The following is a 22,831-nucleotide window of genomic DNA, read 5'->3' as shown; positions in this document are numbered from 1 at the left end:
AGTGTCTCCAGGTAGTACTGAGATATTTAACAAAAACTTAAAAACGGGAAAATGTCTTAATGAACGGTCCTTTGTCTTCGTCCGATGAAGATGATGAGGTTTTGTTACTAGCATTGGCACTGAAGAAAAAATGAAAAGGAAAAAACAAACAGACTTTCATCCCATCCTTTTTGTGAGTAGAAATTACCAGGTACCTGGTGGATTCAAAGTTGTTTTTTTTTAACAGGCAATTGAGCTGTTTCCTAATATGAAATCAGAAATATCTGGGCTATATGTGTTTCAGTAAACTAATGCAGTCTTTCTTCCAACAGGCAAAAAGGCAGTCTTGAAGCCGCAGCTGAAGCAGCTGCTAAAGTTGATGCCGAGCTTGTTGCAAAGGGCAAACTCAAACTTCCTGCTGCCAACAAACCAAAGGTATTGTATATCAATCATATGGCATATATATGTCCAAATATATGTGATTGCAAAATACTATTTCCTTGTTAAAATCTTGACTCAAAGCAGTGTTCTCTCCACGCTTTTTTAAGTTTAAAAATGTGATTGGTGACATCCCATCAATTCCCAAACATGAATTAATTGCCTCATCGATATGCCTTAATTTCCAGCTGTGCTTACCTTTGACAATCCCAACACAGTCATGCTGTTACGTATTTTCACACCTTGATGTATATATGGATCTGAACTGATTGAGTTTACTTGTGTATTGGGCAGTTGGAACTGCTTATGACACGTGTAATTATCTCCACTTGATACAACCCTCTCTTGGGCCCTCCCCCATCCAACCATAAATGACGTGCATTCTGAAAGTCCTGGTGGAGAACCCTGCAAATTACTTTGGGAAAATTTGTAGTTTGAAACTCTGGAGCATAGTCATGTGGTATGATGAGTGTATACCAGTTAGAGGTAGAATGTTACCTGTAATTATTAGGTGAGTTTATTCGAAGATTTTCATATTCAAAGTTTTCATATTCAAATTTTCTGTTTAGAAACGTTCTGTGTAAAAAAAGGTGTTCAGTCAAAAGAATCTTCTTTTTTTCAATTTGCAGACTGTGACTGGTGCTGGTGGGCTTCAATATAGAAAAGAAGCAAATGACTTATTTGTAGCAGAAGTGGATATTAACAATGTACCCATGGCTGCTCGCAATATTCTGACACGAGGCCACACACAGGATGAGGTAATGCAATTGCAAGTATATAAACATGCCAAGATTTTAATGGTGTATGTAAAACCTAAAGCTGTTCCTGGTGTCTATCTATCTTTATATCTGTATTCTGTATGTGTGTGTGTCTGTCTGTCTGTCTATCTGCCTGTCTGTATGCCTGTCAGGCTGCCTGTCTGTCTATCTCTCTATCTCTATGTGTTTGTCTTTCTCTGTTCGTGTCTCCTTCTCTCGCTCCCTCCCTCTTTCTCTCCCTCTCTCCCCCTCTCTCTCCCTCCCTCCCTCTCTCCCTCCCTCCTTTCCTCTCTCCCTCCTTTCCTCTCTCTCTTTGTCTCTCTCTTTCTCTCTCTCTCTCTCTCTCTCTCTCTCTCTATATATATATATATATATATATAGTTTGTCAATGATAAGTGATAATAATAAGTATTATATGTTGAATTTCACCAGATCAACAAGTACAGTGGAGCAGCCGTTTCCACAAGAGGCCGGTATATGGCACCTGGAGACAGAGAAAAAAATAACATGGGGTATATTTTAAAAACACCCTTCACTGTTATTATATGCTAGATATATTTGTTTTAGTTAGAGAGGCTTGAGTGTAAACAAAAATCAGTTATATTGGTTTTGTATTTCATATTAATTATCATATGTCCACGAATGTACTATAATCTTCAGAAGTTTGGTTTGTTTCCGAAATCACGATTTTATTTTTCTTATATTTTTGCCTTTTTATTTTTTCAGGGAAAGACCACTTTTTTTACACATTTCTGGACCTAATCAAGAATCTATTGATTGTACGTATAAATCTTTCTCACAAAGCTATTTTATTGCTATTGTGCATGTGTAATTTGTGAGTGTCACCGACCTGATTTTAACCTGCACAATGGGCATAACGAAATGCGTTTTGTAAACTGTAACTAAATGTTTACTTATGTACGTGTACAGTGGCCAATTCTACATCACAATGTTCATGTACAAAAAAACAACACTAACTTTAGAACCATTCGTCAGCCCACCACTGTTGCTCTCGACTCCACCTCCTCCTCACCTTCTCCCTCTTCTGGTTTGCCCCCTGCTTGTTTTCCTGTCAATGTCTGACCTTCGATACCCCTGCAATCTAGATCGCTTCATCTTGTGTACATCATCCTATGGATTTGCTCCAGATGTCTCATCTTCTGTCTCCCTCTGGATTTGCTCCCTACATCTCCTGTCAACAATTCAGGCTTTCTATCTGCCTCATGTATTCTCAGTCCATTCATGCCTTCTCTTTTACCACATGCTTTCCACTGCTTCTTGTGCTCGACCCCCTCAAACCAGGTGAACATGACCCGTGACCTTGGGGCAGGTATTCACATTACGTGGCCACTATTGGCTGCAGAAATACCCATGACCATGTGGAGTGAATCTCTCTAGCTGTGACTGACCTTGGCCGTAGGCACTTACGAATGACTTAATTTTCTAATACATGAAGCGAATCACAATACCTTGATTCTGTCGTCTGTATTGTACAATGGAAAGTAAATTGTTTCTTATGATGTCCGTCACGTAATTATAGAAGCGATATAGGTGGATTCACCCAATGACACTTTTATTCTTCTCACAGTGGCAGTCGCAAAGGTCAATGAAACCATCGACAATGCCTACAAGAACAAGCAGCAAAAGTGGCAGCAAAGGGGAACCCGGCCGGAGGCTCCCAGACTTCCGACACGACACGAAGCCCCTGTGCAATTTCCGCCACGTTTCCGTGGACCTCCACCACCTATGGGCTTGCAACCGCGATTCCCTCCAGAGGTGAGTGTTGATATATGGGCTGTAAAAAGGCTAAACATGCTGCATGAAGATGTAGGGGAGCTAATAATGTGTTTTAAATTCATGGGTACATTCGGATCAAGCCTTACAAAAAAATGTCAGCCTTGTGTGAAAAATACTAAATATGTTATCTATAGATAGTAACTGAGTTGGTTGAAGTAGCATGTTTTATATTTGTGAACTAGTAATTTCAGTTTTTCTTTGTTCATTTTATTTGTCTAAACAGCTAACACTGTTCTATTGTCAACAGGGGTTGCTATTGCAAGAAAAAGTGATGGTTGGGTTAGACGCTGCTCCACCAACATTTCCTGTTAAAGATAAAATTCTTGGCCCAGGGGTAAGTCTTTGAACATTGCCAATAAATGCAAGTAGTAATTACATCTAATATCCAAAATCAGTGCTCAATTTTAACAGTCGATTTTCTCTCGGACAACTACAAGTTGCTTCCGTGGTTTTCCGTTTTTTTTTAATTTGGTAATTTTCCATTTTTGCTCATCTGTGACTTGACACAGTGTTAATGTAAATGTTATGAAATCAATTTCATGCAACTTTTAATTACTATTATTATACGTCATTGATCCCAGCATCATTTACCACATTACCAATATTTTATTCTCTTCATATAATGAGTGAAACAATGCGAATGGCCATGTTTGCTGTCACTGCAATACGTACAAAATGTACATGATTAGGCCTTTTGCTTTACAGCACTGAGCATCACGTGAGCAGAGCACATGCAGCACATGTTTAATAAAATCCGGACAACCAAAACTCTTGAGGGACAACCATATGCTACTCTCTTGGTTGTCCTCCGGACAACCCAAAAAAACCTTAAAATTGAGCACTGAAAATATATGAATTTTCAATTATTACTTATTTGTTTTTTACTTTAGGGTTCTTATATCACACATATAATATCTGAAACTGGAGCCAAAGTGGAACTACTTGGGAAGGGATCTGGTGCTGTAGACCCTATTATGGGCATGGAATCTTTTGAACCAATGCACCTGCAAATAATGTATGTACACTTGGTACAGGTTTTTCTTTTGTAGAAAAATAATATCTTCTTTGTATGTACATCTTTAATCTTTATTGTACATATTGTTTTGTATGTTAGACATGTGTTACACGAAAATGTGTCTACAATCTAACACAAAATGAACTAAATTTTCTACTGTTAAATGTAGTATTAGTAAGTTAAAAGTCTATTAGGCCTGTAGGCTATAAGGATCTTTTTGTGATCATGGCTGTCATCAACTTTCATAATACATTTATAAAATGCCTCAAGATTTGGCCTGAGATTATAATGTACAAAAAGTTAGACTCTAATGATTAAATATTGCTTTATTCATAGGCATCCAAGGATAGAAGGATTACAAGCAGCAAAGGAACTCTGTGAAAACCTGTGTCATACTGTGAGTTGGTTGTAAAGTTTGAGTGCATATGAATGCATATTATTTGCGTAATTGGTTTGAGTTCAAAGTATTATGTATTAGGTATAAAAAACATCTTAATGTGTGCGTGTAGAGATACAGAATATCAGGTGCCATGGCCGGGTTTAACACTAACGCTAGTTCGTTAGTCCGAGACTAGTAAAAAATAAGAAGGACTAGTAAATGCCCCATAGCCGTTAGTCCTGCGTACTAGTTATTTTCCCCGTCCCTCACCGTCCCAATTTCCCATCCTCCCATCCATTTTACTATAGTCTCCGGTGGCAGCTTCTCTCAACCAAGATTCAAAGAGCTATATATATAACTCTTACTCATTGCCATCAACAAGTTTTCCCTGTTAGACGCGCTAGTACAAGTAGACGCTAGCACACTGCACGCTCTAAGCACGCTAGACCCTATGACAGTACAAACATTGTTAAACAATGGGGCCACACGAACCAGTCTACCGATCGATCGTTTGACAGTAGCTGTCGACATAGAACAAACGGTCTGATTGTATAAATGACACAACTAATCGGTTATACGCTCTCACAGCGAGGTATTTACATCGCAACCACATCGCATTCGTGTTTTACTTGAACAGTTGAAGCAGTCGATACAAATAGTTATCTATAGTAGTGATACAAGTAGTGAAGCATAGTAGTAGGTACATCTTTATCCAATACTAACATCAAGGTTGTTATGTGGAAGTATTTGGACGGAGCTCGTCCTCCACCTCCCAAACGTAAGTCGCGGGAGGAGAAATTAGATGGCCAGCGTGTCTATGATAAGACCAAAAGGATGCGTACGTTCCAGCCAGCGTGGAAATCGTCATACCCGTGGCTAGAGTATGACTCGGCCAAGGGTATGACCTGTGGTGCAGGCTGTATGTCTGGTAGTTTTTTCACTGGCACTACAAACTATCGTTTGGAAACTGTTAAAGCGCATGATGCTTCCGAGGGGCACAGAAAGATCATAGCAAAAAGAAATACAAGGACCATGCCTGTTCACGAAACAGTGGGGGCAAAAACACTAGCCACAATAGCAAAACTGAATATCCTAATTAGCAACTGCTGACAGCTCTGATGATGATGATTACGCAAGCTACAGAGATGTAACCGCTTTTCAAGAGAAGGCCTATGAAATGTTAATAAACCAAATGATATAAATATATTAAAAAATCATGATCACTTCATTTGTATTCTTATGATCCATATCAAAGTTACGTATATTTTATACAATTGAATGTCTTTTGCAAAACCATTCTGGGGGAGACCTCTTGTACCCTGGGGGAGACTCCCTGTACCCCCTAGCAGAAGGGGGCTCTACCCTCCTACCCCACCTACCTCCCGGCAAATCACAATGCTTGTCGCTTTGCGCATAGTAAGAGTCCTTCGGCAGGACTAGTACATTTTTTCTTTTACAACTGTATTAGTCCTGTGGACTAATGAACTAAAATGGTTAGTATCTAACCCTGTGCCATGGTCTATTTGAACTGTAGTTATCTACATTAGATTAAATATTGAATCAGAGGGCACATTTAACCTGTATGATATTCCGATTTAAAAATTACTGCCAATACAGGTGTCATGTTATGTGCTCATGAACATGGAAGCTTCCAAAGGTTTGTTAGCTATTAATTTGTTTCTCCTAGGTGAGACAGGAATGTGCAACTGTGCAGGAACATGCGCAGGCACTGGCTGCAGCACAGCTGGCACAGCTCGTTGCAAACCAACAAGCTGCACAGCCCTTGTTACAGAATGCAGGTAAAAGGAATGCTTGGCGTAGAAACGCGTCTATGTTAAATGTCCAAGGATTGATGAGTAGGAGTAGTTGAGACACACGTGCTTCATTTATCAATCATGATAGAATGGAAAATTCCAGCTACTGATCAGATGTATACATAGACATATATACAAGCACGTTTCTTCAAATGGAGGTTATAAGAAGGCAGTATGCACAAAGACTGTGCCATTGCCGATACAGGCCTCCCAAAGCAACAGACTGATAGAACAGTATTCTGCACACTAGATGTCAGAAGTCTACATATCTGTCAACATCATTTTTGAGAAGGGAAATATCACCTGTGATTCTAGCAGGTTCGAATGTATCGATAGCAGTAATTATAGTTATCGTCAAAGTGCCTGAAGCAGCTGCTGTGGACAAGTGGCAGTTTCTAAAGTTGCGCGTTAAAATGCGATTTTAGGATTGGCTGGTCTCAGTGCTGCAATGAACCCGTCATCAGTGCTGTCTCACACGACGTCTGCTCCAAGCCTGCTCAACACCCCACAGTCTCTGCTGACGTCTGCATCGCTGCTACCTTCTGCTCAGGCCCTTCTCAATAGACAGGCTCAAGCTGGTAGGTGTGACAAGGAGTACCTCTGAACCGATAGTTGGCATTAGGGGTCGGTGGGTGACGTGTGATAAGGACTATCTACAGAACCATTATATTTGTTGCAAAGTAATGTACCTGTCCACATTAAAACAACATATAAATGCATCTTTGTATAATTTATGTGCATAGAGACGAATGAACTGTGTCATATTGTATCCCCTGCGACGAAGTCGGCGGGTATACTATGGTTTCATGTCTCCCCAGCCGCCGCCGCCGCTCGGTCCGCCGCAGAGAATTTCCCTTCTGCTCTATAACTCGACCCCTAATTGACCTAGCGTGACCAAACTTGGTATACTTACACTTCTTGGGGAGAAGGTGTGCAGAGTACCAAAACCAGGTCACTGCGACCTTTATTTGACCTTGATCATATTTCCCTTCCGCTCTATAACTCGACCCCTAATTGACCTAGCGCTACCAAACTTGGTACACTTACACATCTTGGGGAGAATGTGTGTCGCGTACCAAAACAAGGTCTGCGGCTTTTATTTGACCTTGACGTTGACCTTGATCATATTTTCCTTTCACTCTATAACTCGGCCCCTAATTGACCTAGCGCGACCAAACTTTGTATACTTACACATCTTGGGGAGAACACGGGGGATACATGTAGTTGGCGACAACTGCCCTTTCTAGTTTATTGTACTGCCTTGGGTTAGTTGTGCAGATTTTGCATATATGGCATATTTTAACTCGGTAGGTTTGCATTAAATTGCATTGTGTTGATGTTGGGCAGGATTAGGGTCACTAGGCCATTCTGGATCAGCAACAGCATACCTTCCTCGTGTTGCTTCACTGCCACAGCAGTTGTCGACATCAACACCCTACTCCATTGCTATTTCATTAGCAGGTGAGTCACAAGATTGATTTTGGAGTCAAATATGCTCATTAAAAACCAAGCTAGGATGTAATTCCTATTGCGCGATTGTACCTGGACTTCGCGTTTCATTTTCAATTATACAAACGTTTCAGTTATCGGATTTATGAAATTTAAATTGATGAATTGACCTAGTGTGCCCGTTCTGTTCTAGCAGCAAATAGTTTAGCACAGTCATTCGTTTCCCTGGCATCGTCTGGTCTATCGTCGACTAACTTGGTAGCAGCGATACGACAGCCGGCTGTATCTCTGCCAGCTTACAACAGTCTTGGACAACAGCTACTGCCATCAAATGCTCTGCCTGGGCTGGCTGGTACTGCAGGCAGTCTCCAGCAACAGGTATGACTATTTTAGTGGTTCCCCGGCTACCATAAAACTATTAGCAGTCCTGAGTTTTCAGGACTGAGAGGCAGTATTTCCATCCATGTAATGAGATTCTGGGTCTCTGCCCTTCTAAGTCGGCGCATGTGACCGGCAAACTGCCTGAAGATCTAATGTTACTTTTTACTCTATTGATGCATTTTGGGCCTTATTTTGAGAGAATTGCTTCAAATGATAATAAGAAGAATTGCCTAAAATAGTATAACTTTTGAAGGAGTGTATTTTAATAGTGAAAAACTTAGTTATGTATGGTGGCACAGTGTTATAATAGACCATAATGCATTGCAGTCTGAGTAAACTTACATAAACATATACCGCTTAGCTTACTTGGACCGCACAATGCATTTGGTCTATTATAACTGGGCCACGTCGAAGACGTGATTTAAAAAAAAAAATTATTTGATATTATTTATTTATTTCATTTTCTCTATTATAACGCTTGGCCACCATAGTTATGGCAAATGGACAACATTATTTACGAGTTACATTCTCAGGTGCCAACCTTACATTCTTTCATTTAGAATATGATTAAGATTTCCTGCTACTATAATAAGATTTATTATTTAGTGCCATGATAGTAGTGATGTGATTGTATGTCACATGTTGTGAGTATGTATAGATTGAATTATTTTGATTACACATACTATTGTGTTTCAGCTGTCAATGACTCAGCAGTTACCTGCCTCTAATCTGCCTGTATCCATGCAAGTTGTTCTGCCACCAAACTCAATTGGCGGCTCACTGGCGGGACAGTATTTTGGCCCTCGGTTCATAAACACTGCTCCACCGCAGTCACTGGCCACACTTCCTCCTCATTTACAGGTACGTACATTCTTGTATAGCATGGTATATTGTTTAGTGCCTAAACAAATGAGTGAAAATGTGGCTATGGTGATGGAGGTTCAGTCTGTGTTGTACTTCAGAAATGTATATAGTAAATTAATACTAATAAAATCAACAGCACATGTGTACAAACAGTTCCAATCTAAATGTTGCATTGTCTGCATATTTGCAGTTATTGCAAGGCGGTAGTTTGTCCCAAGTGCAGGTTATGACACCTGGCAACTTTGCTTCGTCACTGGCCCAGCTAGGCCCTGCAGGCACCTCTCTTGTGTCGTCCATCTCCTCGCTGCCACAGCCAAACATAGTCGCCGAAGGACAGCCACAGAAGCGCAGATTCATGGAGGAGCCGCCAAAGAGAGATGAGCCCCTGCTTGGGTACCAGGTAGGCAGATTTCATTTTGTGTGTTTGTTGGATCTGTGGCTGGAGAGCATCTTGAGTTTATGCTTAAAAGTAATGGGTGTGGAATTGTGACAGTGTACAATAATAGGGGACAATTTTTCAAGTTGGTTAAATCTTTATTAGAAATGCTAATGTCTTTACTGCATTATTTGTAGCATGGACCACCGCATTTGCCACACGTTGTCAATCCACAGTTAGCACAAGTTGGACAGCAGCCTGCAGGTGTCCAAATGGCAGCCAGTTTAGCATCATTAGGTGCGTTTTACATTTAATTTGTATACAATCATGTCGCATTGATTTCCAAATGTTATCATAAAATAGATCTTGTTGAAAAGGATTGTGCAGCTTGGCACAATCAACATCATTATATTGTTCAATATATATCTGACCGTTCATTTTGCTTCGCACACCTGTAACAAAAATAATGATTTTCTGGCTTCATAAATCCAAACTCAATTGATGTAGAGGGCATTCGATGCATATTATGATGATGCATGATATAAACGGCATGGATAGAACATGATGATCGTATGACCGTACATGAGCCGTGATGATACAGGAAGTGATCTGTGTTTTGCACATTTTATACATCATACATATTTATTTATTATACATATATTTTCATACATATGTATATATTTTGCACACAGGTTCACAGACCGGTCACTTGTCAATAGCCGGTGTGCAGCAACATGGCAGACTGGGAGAGGAGCAACTCCGCGCTGGTGATATGTCTGGGGAGCTACGCCACTTTGCACATCCTGGTACGCCCAGGCTAGCCTTCATTTGCCGAATTGTGTAACTCGGTTGTGAATGCTAATCTAGATTGTATTTCGGTTGCTATATTACATATGTGATTTGGTTGTGTTGGAGCAGTTGAATTGTTGTGGATAACTGCTTTAACATGTTTCATAAGAAACGAAACTGACAGCACAATTTTTAGCATCTTTGAACTAATTGCAGTAGCATTAAAGAAATTCTTGGTTTGATAATACTGATGTTAATAAATATACTGTTGAAATATAATAATAATACTGTTTTAGGTAAAGCCACTAGATTCTACTTTCGTCTGCCTACGCAACATCTAATTTTGTACGAACACATACTACACAGATAAAATCACTATCCCAAGCAGGTTCATTCGTTGTTTATGACTTGCATGCAAAGCAAATTGTAGGGTATAAAGCAACCAGTGAAATTCTAAAAGCATTTGGTGATGAGTCTTGAATATGATCCAAAAGTGATCGCGTTGCAGTGTGTACACGCACACACACACACACACACACACACACACACACACACACACACACACACACACACACGCACGCACGCACGCACACACACATTGTATATTAGCTGTTCTTATCTATCTGTGTAAAATGAATTATACTCTTGTTGCAGGACAACGGCAGGAGCTGGTAGAATCGTCCAGTCCACATGTGCCGCGTCACATGCCTCCTGGATTCATGCCTGCCCCAACCCCACAGCCACAAGGAATTGTAGCAAATGTCACTCAACCACACCAGCCGCCCTCTTACGCAGGCATGGCCTACTCTGGATTGCAACCAGGTGTCCATCTTCAGCAGCTTCCCCCTGCAGGGTAAGTTTCTTGTAGTAATGTTTAAGTGTTGTCGATAAAGTGTTTTCTCATATTACAGTCTTGGTCAGCAGTTGTCTACCAGAGCTTCCTACATAATAAGCTGATAACTAGTCATTATATATACTATTATATTTCAGGTTGATATCAGGCGTGGATATCTGGATCATCTTGACATTATTTAAATGCGTCGTATTGCTATTATTTGCTGTGTCCGAATTATTTGCCTTGCCTCTACGGGGAGTTTCTAAATATCATAAAACTGTACATCACTGTTACATGAGAATCACCAATGTTGAGTAGTCAGCTGGATATTCCTATTCCTGTTTGATCTCTTCAGCATTGTTTCATTAACATACTGTCTATTTACCTATTATTGTATCACATTTTACTGCTTGATCCTATTAAGTTTGATTGATTTTTCTATCGATAATCAATTTTCCAGAGCCATTCCCTAGTGTTATTTGTATACCAGGTGTTTGCTACCATGTGCTCTTTGCTATTGGTGCATGTTAATTTATTTGCAACTGTATGCACAAGCTCATTTGTCTACTCTTTCTTTCAGGAAACTTCAACATGGTTACATTTAAAACAGTAATTAATATACTTTAATCATGGAATTTATACTAGTGTACTAAAACGGTGTGATACCATTTTGCATTAGGCACCTGACTCTTGCTTCCACTTTGAAGGAGATACTACATACTCTAGTATTTGGTAGCCCACACATTCGTTCATGTTCACACGTGTAGCAGCATGTCAATGTGTGTATTCCTACGATTTATAGAAGAATATAAGCATACGGGTTGTTCGGTCTGTATGAAGGTCTTGCAATTTTAAATGGCTACTTTTTTTTACTCCAGATATGGGCTACCTGCACAGTGCATTGTGTACATAAATAAGTAGGCAGTACAACATTCTATAATAATTTCAGCTATCCCATCTGATGTGATGTACTCTCAATTCCGTGCTTTCATATGTCATTCTCACTAACACATACGATCAATGCTTATCAGTTTGCTCTTAGTCAAATTCGACCTAAAAATCCAGTGACCGAGAAATGGTAAAAGTGATGGCAGCAACTGATTTTTAAATTGAATATATTAGATATGTACAGTACACCCACCATAGCACAGAGGCACATTTTTAGGTACTTATTACTAGAGAATTGCCAGGTGTATAAAAACGATGCCTTCTAACCATGTAAAGTCGAAGTGCCGTGTTTGCTAGTCGATCATATTATTTCCATATTTGAGGTCAACATTTCTAGTTATAGTGCTTCTGGTATAATACTCAATGAATACTGCAATTTAGCTAATGATTTGAACAGAAAAGAGTTATTAATATAGATAGGCCTTCATTAAATGCATGAGCTAGCAGTGTCACCATACACGTTTAAAAATTAGGCAGGTCAGCAGAAAGTTCAAGGGAATTTGATATTTTCGAATGCTTATATTTTCCTTGTGTTCTGAATTGAAAGGCTACGAGTCAACAAAATCCACGTCTCCCTCCTTTTAGGGCGATTTTCTTCGCTGATCTTGCTCTAACATAATGACTTTTAAAATCTACTAAGTTTCAGATGGTAAAGGGGTTTTCACAACCACTACCAGCATATGGCAGCACACTCCTTTCAAGGCGCGTTGCCACGCACTAACCATGTCTGCTTTTAAACTGATCGTTGTTCTAGGCCTGCATCAACGGCTGCTAATCTACTGTTGCAACCACCTCCACCACCTCCTGTGGAACAAGATAGAAACCGTGAGGATCTGGACAAACATCTTATGCTACGGCCTCCATCTGTAGGGAACAGTGCAGGTTTGTATGGCTAACAAAATTGGACTAGTTCTCTTTCAGGGCAATGGAGGACGGCAGTGTGCACTGGCATGCACAAGGCAACACAGGAGTGAGGTGTGTGACTAGGCTGTGATTTACAGGGCTGTTAGAGGCAGATAGCCACTCATAGTGAGTGTAACAATTGCACTGCAGACATGTCCATGCACTTTGTAAGCATCTTTGTAACGTGACTGCTGTTTCATCTGCACAAACATCAGACAATGCTTGAATGATTTCTTGTTTTCTGTTGTCCAACTGACCCACGAAAAATGGACAGATGAACAGATGTATTTTTACTAGTGCCTGAGTTGTAAACATAACTACATTGAAGAATTGTTCATTATTATTCACTTAATAGATAGTTATAATTTCTGTACATTCAATCCTGAAATGCTATATTAGATATTTGCAAACTAGAAATCATTCAAGAATGGCTGTGTGCAACTTAAAATTACTGCTAAGCATTTCAACATTTGAGTAGTGTTCCAGATGGCAGTGTTGTGTGTAGAAATATGTTGGGTATCCATATTAGACTACATATGCATTTGTTCTGTAAAGTGTGGAAGTTTTATGAGAGGGTTTCAGTTATGTATGTACTTAGCTTACAACTGTGAGAATGTATGTAAATACTTGAGCATGAAATGTATAAATTATGTATTATTATGCATTTAATGAGTTCATTCTTATTTTTCATGCAGATTCAAAGACAATAAAAACTGAAAAAAATTATTCACAATTCTATTAATTATAGGGAGGTAAAAAACATACTAAATTGGGAGCAATCGAGTTCCCATATAAAATTTAACAATACTAATGTAAACATTAAGTATGTTCATTGATTGATTGCAGCATATGATAGTACCATCTCATATCACATTTCGTGGGCTCTAGTGTATACTTGAGCAAAACTATGCAGTGACTGGCGTAATGGCTCATTTAGCACTGTACGGCAATAAAAGGTCATCAACGAATCTAGTGTTATTATTTACTATATATCTGTATCAACTGTTGAGAATATTGTTGCAACAGTACTGTCGTTTGATTTGTTCACGACAAACTACATAGATAAACTGTTTTATAAGAGTTCATTGCTTTTATTTTATTTATAATAATGCAGATTTCAACATCTCAGAAGTGAAAATTTTGTTTTCCCATAAAGTGCTGGGTGTAATTACATAAGTGCGGATTCATTCTGATTCTGTTAGTGAATCTTTACACCTATCGCATATAACACGGTTATTAGTTGGTTATATAAAATGTTTATGTTGTGGAAATATAGTAACTCATGGGAGGTCACAGCAGTATAGATACAGTGCAGTGGTGTGGTGGTTATAGATACAGGTATTTATGGTTTAATCAAGATCGATACGATTTATTCTAGAGGGACAAAAGAAAGTAGTGAGTTAATGTGGTTTTATAGAAACAAGATGTGATCGTTTATATTTTATATTACCTCACATAAAAATATGACAAACATACGTTTTGCTATGGGAGCAATATTAGGAGGTTATGTGTTGACTGGTTGTGATTTACGGTCTTTAACAGTTTGGTCATCTTTGTACAAACTTGTGCGACTTGAGTCAGATTTTACATAACTACGTGTTGGTTGTACTTATTATTTTAAACAGTATATGCGTTTTCCGTGACTAGTCTATATTATTATGTTACTGTATACGTATTTGTGCAAGTTAATTAGTTGTGTAGGTAGTGATACTGGACTGATGGAATCAGCGTGATTACTGCAGAATGTAATGATTATTTATGGATCTTAAAGTCTAAAAAAAGACGTTTGTTTCTGCTAATGAGCTGGGAAAAATTGGAAAACCTTTTTTTTATCAAATCTTTTGTATTTTTTGTTGTATTCTAACAGTACTTGTTTTATACTGTACCATATAATGACTTCAAAGTCAAATCATTGCATTCACCGATCGATATCAAGTTGGGATTTTTTTAATGTAAAAAAAAAAAACATTTTAACATTTTTTTGCCGAACACAATAAAATGTTTCGACACGGCGGTTTAAAATGGACTCGGTCGGGTTAGCGGAAACAAACGTCTTTTTTAGGTCTAAACCAGATTATTGTAAGGTTTAACCATGCGAAATATCACTACAAATCAAAGCACCTCTGAATTATTTTCAGACATCACATGAAAATAGCAGCTGTTGGCTGATTCGATCATCGAGCATTAGAGTTGGACGTTTCTTTCAGCACTGGAAATATAGCATTTTCTGTGAATAAAAATATTATTTGTGTGGCTAGGATGTTTGGTTTAGTGTAAGAAAGTACAGATGGATTGCTAGCTGAGAGAGATGCTTGCCATTACATTGTACAATTTTGTGTGTAGTGATGCTAGTGTGAGAGTATTTAGATAAGTTGCTTGATGGAGATTTCTCTATAGTTTTGCTTCCGATAACAAGAATATTTACGTGTATTTCAGACAGAAGTTCAAAGCAAGAATACTTTTGTTTGTATTTAAGTATACTGTTTATATTTGTGAAATGTTTGATAAGGCAGTGGCTGAAGATGGTCCGTGTTGGATAGAGGTTGATTTTCCATTTTACTAAATATGTTCAAATATTTTTCAAGTGTTGTGCAAGTTTGACAATATATTTTACGTATCATTAGTTTAAAAAATATTTCATTTCTTTGTTGCAGAACTTGATCCTCACTTTTTTTAGTACAGCCTACCAGAGTTCTCATGTATTTTCAATTTTGATGATTGCCATGGTAGTTTGATAGCATTGCTCTGATGTAAGTTTTCAAATGTCTCGTCTCAAAGACGTTTTAACTATCCTGTTCTGTTGCTAATACAGTAATAGCCAAGTAACTGCACAAAGACTGATTCTGTATCTATGGATAGGCAGTGATAGAGAGATGGCTGTCAAGCATAAAGTGCTGTGTCAGGTTATTGCGGAAAGCAGGCAGTGACCTTCAGACCGTCTAACCCTTATCACTGTAACGTGTTAATAAAAACTATTCTCATTTTAGCTGAGCACAACAGTTACAACCATTACCAGGACATGCTGCGAAGCATAGCAACGGACAATGGTAAAAGAACAGTCTGGCAACTATTGGACATAAAATTTCAATTCCCAGTGTCCACTTTTCCTGATAAAGTATTGCCAGAGAGTCGGTTACTGTGTGTCGCATACTGCTTTCATCTCTGCACCTTGTTTGTACTTGTCCAGTAATGGTGTACTGAGATATTATATTAACCTGTTTACTACATATAAAAACATTGGGGTGAACACGTATTATAGGTGTCTGTGTTTTACAGGTGACCGAGGCCCACCTGAACCAAAACGCCCCAAGCTTTCCCCAGGTAAAATTTCTTTGTAATCTTGGGCTGCACCAGATATTTACTGTTACAATATCATGCAGGGATTCGAAGTGCATTCAGACTGCTTAAAATAATCAGATGAGAATGTCATTTCCCGTTTATACAGTCACGCTTTGATCAGAGAATTGTGGACATGGTCATCGTGTGGCCATGTTTCCCCGAGTGTAAGAGCTTAGCTAAAACTGATTTTCTAACCATTTTACAGAGGAAGAGAGAGAGTGTGATGAGCGTATGTCTGGCATGAGGCAGGTCCAACTAGATGCCAGCAAGTTCCCACTCTCTCATGGTAACAAATCTCACCACTATGGGGGTGACAGGCCTTTCCTGCATGAACAGAGGTAGGTTTTAGATATAGTCATACTCTTTGCCAACTACTATAGTTGCAAGCGATACCCTTCTCAACGTATTGTTCTTATATAGCCTTATTAATTAGTATTACTTTGTATAGTGCATATTTTCAGTTAATGTAGGTTTAAATTATGCTACTTTTAAGGATTGTGATTCAATATTTACTAGAAATAATTTTGTCATGTTTTAAAACTGTCGATTGTTTTGTTCACAATATTGATGGTGCCAATAGATGTGCATCCACTAACAAAGTCGTACTACACAACTTTTACGTTATGGGAGTGTCTTGTATTTTACTATTACTTTCAATTAGATTATGCATGTATTTATTGCAAAGATAAATTGTTAGGTATAAATAAAATTTCACTTTTATAATTAGCTTTTAGACTGTAACGTGCAAAATAAAAATTTGAAAGTGAATCTTGGTCAGTCGCTGCACAGTCGTACGGTGTCATAGCGGTGCACAAAATCTACCATTCAGGGGATTTAGGTTTGACAAAACTTGGTGGTGTTTAATAGCAAAACGGAATATCCGATAACAGATATATGTAGGTGTATAATCATTTTTGTGCAATAAATATAATGTACTCCTAAATTCTAGATTAGTGATCCCCTTGACAGCACTGTCAACGAATGATTCGATAAAAGTTGTGGAATCAAGAAAATTTGATCAAGCAATTAGCATGGCAGTGATTATGAATTGTTTGGCTCTTATTAGGTCAAGATTCTCGGATGCAGATGACAGGGTCAGGTTCATGGAACAGGACCGTTCAATGTATGGAGAAATTATAAACAGACCACCCTTTGCAGAAGATAGACCTCCATTTACGAGTTCCTATGACAGGCCGCAATATGGACCCCCACTAAATGCCAACCCAGGTAGCTTCGCAGTTTTACAGATGGCAATGTGTAAATTCTTCTAACAAGGTTCACGTCAGATTTCAGAAGGTTTTGTTTCTTTCCTATCAATTTTTTGTTCTTCAAAAGTGATTTTTTTTAGCATTTTAACTACTTTCATTGCAAGAACCATTCAGTTACAACATGCATTTTGTAACAATATGTATATTCACGTTTTCTAGGACAACAAGTACTTGCTCAGCAGCCCATGCAAGTACTACCACCTGAGGCACAAACAAATCAGCAATTTCCGCCACCTGGATACTATTCTGACCCCAACAGACCTTTCTGGATGGCACCACAATAAGCAATACATGGCATGGGGCATGTTTTTTCTCCAAGAGAGTTATATGTAAATTAAATTAAATGGGTGTTAGGACTTCATGGTAATGTCTTGCTTTATCCGCGGTGGTGTGGACGATTATTTCCGAACATTGTGCTAAATTGCTATTATTGTTTAGCATCATGATTGAATGATATGATAATTGGTAGATATACCTGGCTTTTGAATTTTACGATCACTAGGGATTCTTTGTGAAATGTCAACATAATCATACTAGTTTTGATTTGTAATATCAACAACTTATCATCTCATACTAAGAAAGTGTTTTATACCTCTAAAGTTTAAAATATCTTGGCAAATTAATAGGTAATATTTCTAAGTTTCCCTTAAGGAAAATTATGTTTCCTTGTAAATATCTGTTTGTCTCTAAACAAGAATCGCATAGTCATTTTTGTGGAGTTACTTGGTAGGCTCTGTACTGTGTGATTCACTGTACAACCCGTTATTCCTGTACACTGTGCCGAACCTGTACAAAAACCCACTATGCATGTAAATATTGGAGTAACAATATTCAATTTCATTGTTCATATAATAGTTTAATTTTGTGATATCCTTATAGTAGGTTAACTATGACAACTGCATGAGTTGATACAAGGATCAGTGGTGTTACTCAAAGATTTACCTGCATAGCAGGTTTTGTGACAGGTTTCGTAGATTGTGCTCATAGCAACTAATGCGGTCAGACCATTTTTCCCTTCATGGTCGGATTATGGTCTCATTACTCTTACCACTGTGTCACAGTATAATGAATTGTGTACCTTGTATGACCACTAGTAGAAAAGTCGTTATTTGTAGTTGTATAATGCAATAAAAACGTACATAATAACATATTACATGTATTACATGTTCTAACTTTGTGATTTTTATTAATTAACTTTTTTCAAAATTTGTTAATTTTAGTTTCCAATAAGCAGACGTAATAATGATATCAACAAAATGCAAGAAAACATGGTCTGCCGATATGGAAGATCCAAAGTGAATATGAGATATTTAGATTTCAAAATAAAGTAGGTTGCCTAACAAACATCAATTTTGTAAAATGTGATGAAAATAAAGCAAACCAGCTAATAGGATACCTATAATCTAGGTCTAGGATACAACTTGTGCTAGTTCACCTTTATTCCATATGCTTCAGCAAGGCAATTCAAGCAGGAAATGCTAGATCAATACACGTTCAAGATAAATATAGCATTCCTGTGATCAATGGTTATATATACGCTTTTGTCTGAATTGAGTAGCAATCATAGCTTTCTTTGTTTTCGTGGACGAATCTCTTTACCAATGATCGGGGTGCAGTCTGTGATTGACACTATATCCAATCCAGCCATCTGGAGTCCTTTAATGGAAGCCTATTGTGTGGGTAAACATGAAATAATATTGTATATATCATCACAAAGCAGCTTCTAACAACACAGATACAGACGTTTAAACAAAGCAATACACAAGTGTACAAAGCTTACCATTCTGCCTGGTCCAAGACCTTTAATTCTCACTCTCACCTGCTTTACACCCTTCTTGACTGCTCTCTGTATTGGTGCAAGTAAACAACACTAGTGTTTAAAATTTGCTCCAATGCTATAACAACAAGTGAATAATGGCAATAATACTGTTTAAAACTTTTGCTATCATCATGTGATAGTAGCAAGCATAGCATATAAAACCCAGAACCAGAAATACTCTTGTTATTCACACACTACTTTCCAATATATAGGTAGCATATAGAAAAACTCCTGGGCAAGCTATGTGGGGTGTATTGTTTGAGTGAAGTGAAGCTGTCCGTCCATGTGTATGTTTTCAGTTAATAGTTACACAAGACGAATATGACCTACCGTGCCAACACCAATGCCAGTTGCTTGTCCGGCGATATTAGTTCCTTTCCTGGCATTTTTAAACCCTTCTGTGCCCTAGACAGTACAAGAAAATTTACATACAAATTTCACACATACCGTTTTATAGAATAAAAGGCACAATGCTTGACCATGATTATAACCCCGATTTACTTAAATTTTAGAGTAGAAGATGCAAACGTCTCAATGGTCATGTTTGTTTGTAAAACCTTACTCACTGCATAGTTTTTTGGTTGGTATTGATATTTTCACCATTGAGATATTTTGAAGCAAAAAAATGCAACATTGAATATGTCACAAGTCACTTTATACTTGCTTATAAAAGAACCATAATATTTAGGTAGAAATTAATTTTCATTCCAACCATGTGTAGTTTAGCTCACATGCTTTAAATAAAAAGGATAGCAAGATGCTTTTATTACTTACACATGATCCAATTGCATAGATAACACCTGAAATAGTTAATAAGCCATTATATAGTAATACATCTATAAAACTATATAGATTACACTACGGCACATTCAAGGCATTGCCAAGAAGAGAATGAGAGAAAGAGAGAGAGAGAAAAGGAGAAAATGAGATAGGGTAGGGATAAGATAGAAACACACACACAGACAGAGAATGTAACATTATAACACCAATTTATTATTTGATACATATTGCAATAATGGTGAATTTTGTTTACACAATAAAAACTTACCAAGATGATCCGTTACATTGATAATGGTGTTGTTTTGGCTGATTTTAACGTGAGCTACCGGTAGATTGTCGTATCGAATGCCACCAAACAGGGTACTAAACGTTTCCAGTGTTGGTGTCATCATACCGTAACTATGAAACAAAATAGGTGAATAGGTGATGTACCTATAAATACACAGCTAACACATACCTGTATGCCTACTATATAGGTTGTAGGTTTTATTTGCCACTGCATGCCATTCATTTTTTACAAAGTTATTAAAATTACTAACAAACAAATGGTCAGAAATCACGAGGATAAATTTGTCAATCCTCTATAACTGTAAATATTAGTAAAAAAATATATTGAATACATAACATTGTAGAGTACACCTGCAAAATTTTGAGTGTCCGAGAAACAGATTTGACCCAAAATGTGAAAAGCATCAACCACATGAGAGAAGCAAACTTTCTGCATGAGAAAAATATACATCAGAAGTAGATAATAGGGACGGAGTGTGACTTCAATAAACATGGGAAATTCGTCATTTACTAGCCTTAGAATACCTATGATTTACTACGCGTAACTCAACCAAATTGAGCTCAAATCGTACACAGTACATTTGCCTAGCATCGTGCGAAATCGTTTCCTCGTATACACCCGCAATCCGGAGATACAGACTACAACGTACGACACGATTCTCCATTCTGTTGCCAGCAAATCGACTCCATAATCGTCTAACTTGAAACAATAGGCAGCTACTAACGACTCTTGTGCCCTCGGCGATGCGGTTTGGCTCGTTAGGAGATTGGACATCGACGCAACACTCGGCGAGCTAATCTTTGACCTATTTAGAGCTGGTATGCCCCCCACGCACGCACGGCCACCGCAATCAGCAGCAGCTCCAATCTCCCAACGAGCCACACCGCATCGCCAAGGGCGCAAGAGTGCGCAAGAGTCGTTAGTAGCTGCCTATTGTTTCAAGTTAGGCGGGTTATGGAGTCGATTTGCTGCAAACAGAATGGAGAATCGTGTCGTACATTTTAGTCTGTATCTCCGGATTGCGGGTGTATACGAGGAAACGATTTCGCACAATGCTAGGCGAATGTACTGTGTACGATTTGAGCTCAAGTTGGTTGAGTTACGCGTAGTAAATCGTAGGTATTCTAAGGTTAGTAAATGACGAATTTCCCATATTTATTGAAGTCACACTTCTTCCCTATTATCTAGCTACTTCTGATATACATACTACTTCATTCCCTCAATATTTTGTGACTTTTCTCCCTCCACACCCTCATCTGTTGGCATAACACTCTGTAACAAAGTTTTCCTATCATCTCTTCTGTATGAGATTGCAGAACAATGAATTCCTCTACGTAACACTGATGGCAGCACACTGCAGGTGTAGAGGGATGCACGCACAATGATGTTTCGAAGCATCATGTATCCAAGTTCCACCAGCGAAATATCTACAACAAAAGAACATGTATTCTGAACACCAACTGTTATGTTGCTATGCATACATGTGTAATTATATTTGCGATATATACTCAACCGAATGACTGTTTATATTATAATGACATGACATTGGCACATAAACAATGCCTAACTATTTTACCACACTGCCTGACTGTGATAACTTGGACAATCCAGCAAATTGCTAATTTCTAAACTAGACCGGCTCAAGGTGGCAAGGATATTAAGAGCATAAGAGCATAAGAGCTGTCCACATTTGCACATTTTGCAACGTCGCACTTTGTGAAAATGAATTGTGGTCAGCGCTTAGCTCTAGTACTACAGCCCGCATACAGGCCTGCGGCTACTGTACGCGGGCTATAGTACTACAGCTAGTCAGCGCTTATCTGTCAGTGTTAGCACATGCAAACTATATATATATGGTACCAGGGTCCCGAACTAGGAATACGATTTGGATTGAGCAGGATAGTCAATGACGTGAACACGGACATGGGTACCTCTAAAATAAATCAAGTGCCTATTTACGTATTCACGTATAAATACAACGAAGATCACAGGGAGCATGGCAATCGGGAACCCTCAGACCATTCAACAGAATAGCGCTTAGAAACTCTTTTCTAGGAATGACGGAAAGAGCCGAACCGGCGAATGGGTTTTCCGATTGGGAGCATGGCTCTGTAGCCTAGTCTGGACTAGCTCTAGTACTATAGCCCGCTTACATTAAATGCCGCTGGCGGCCAGCGGCAGTTAATGTAAGCGGCTATAGTACTACTACTACTAGAGCTAAGTCTGGACATGTATGATCATGTACAGTTCGTAGTTTATATTTATAATATCTAATCTAGTAATAGTATGGTTTTCATATGTAGAATACTTATATAACGAAATTGGCCTACAACATACTGAGCCGTATACGGACTGTCGTCTACGGAAGCGGAAAGTAGGCTATAATATACCCAGAGACTAATAAAAGCATAAAATATAATTTATACTTACTTGTTACTGTTACGGAAAGAGGGCGAATGTCATCTCTACCCGTAGTTATAGATTTTCACACTGCGTGGCGCGCATGCTGTTAATTGACCAACTTCCGGCTGGTAGCGGTGGAAAGCCATGCACCCGGCAGATAGATGCGATATGATATGACTACTAGGCACTTAGGATATGACTACTAGGC

General features: G+C 38.5%; 2 protein-coding genes across 5 annotated transcripts; one reads left to right on the top strand and one right to left on the bottom strand.

Moving 5' to 3' along the window:
• Positions 1-311: 311 nt before the first annotated feature.
• On the top strand, positions 312-18,482 carry LOC106811194 (the record flags this gene model as incomplete). 4 transcript variants are annotated; one of them, XM_014814742.1, is given in 23 exon segments in its annotated part: positions 312-414; positions 1,047-1,175; positions 1,608-1,687; positions 1,902-1,954; positions 2,764-2,951; positions 3,220-3,306; positions 3,863-3,987; positions 4,324-4,384; positions 6,054-6,165; positions 6,606-6,758; positions 7,528-7,641; positions 7,826-8,007; positions 8,707-8,871; positions 9,065-9,274; positions 9,448-9,547; positions 9,943-10,056; positions 10,694-10,892; positions 12,577-12,704; positions 15,713-15,772; positions 16,002-16,046; positions 16,270-16,402; positions 17,131-17,291; positions 17,492-18,482. In XM_014814742.1, coding segments are annotated over 23 exon segments (2,827 nt in total), but the record flags the coding sequence as incomplete, so codon positions are not given.
• Positions 18,483-18,491: 9 nt separating this feature from the next.
• LOC106811195 (28S ribosomal protein S11, mitochondrial-like) lies at positions 18,492-22,740 on the bottom strand. Its single transcript, XM_014814745.1, has 7 exons — positions 22,651-22,740; positions 21,428-21,647; positions 20,200-20,330; positions 19,926-19,951; positions 19,482-19,556; positions 19,113-19,178; positions 18,492-19,001 (listed from the first exon to the last, which is right to left on the bottom strand). Exons 2-7 carry the CDS (start codon positions 21,619-21,621, stop codon positions 18,894-18,896), a joined length of 600 nt encoding a protein of 199 aa, XP_014670231.1. The 5' UTR covers positions 21,622-21,647; positions 22,651-22,740; the 3' UTR covers positions 18,492-18,893.
• Between the last annotated feature and the right edge of the window lie 91 nt (positions 22,741-22,831).

This window comes from Priapulus caudatus, unplaced genomic scaffold (assembly GCF_000485595.1).
Source record: "Priapulus caudatus unplaced genomic scaffold, Priapulus_caudatus-5.0.1 Scaffold513, whole genome shotgun sequence".
Classification (NCBI taxonomy): domain Eukaryota; kingdom Metazoa; phylum Priapulida; class Priapulimorpha; order Priapulimorphida; family Priapulidae; genus Priapulus; species Priapulus caudatus.
The sequence above is the reverse complement of the archived record's forward strand: the minus strand, read 5'-3'. Positions and strand labels throughout refer to the sequence as shown.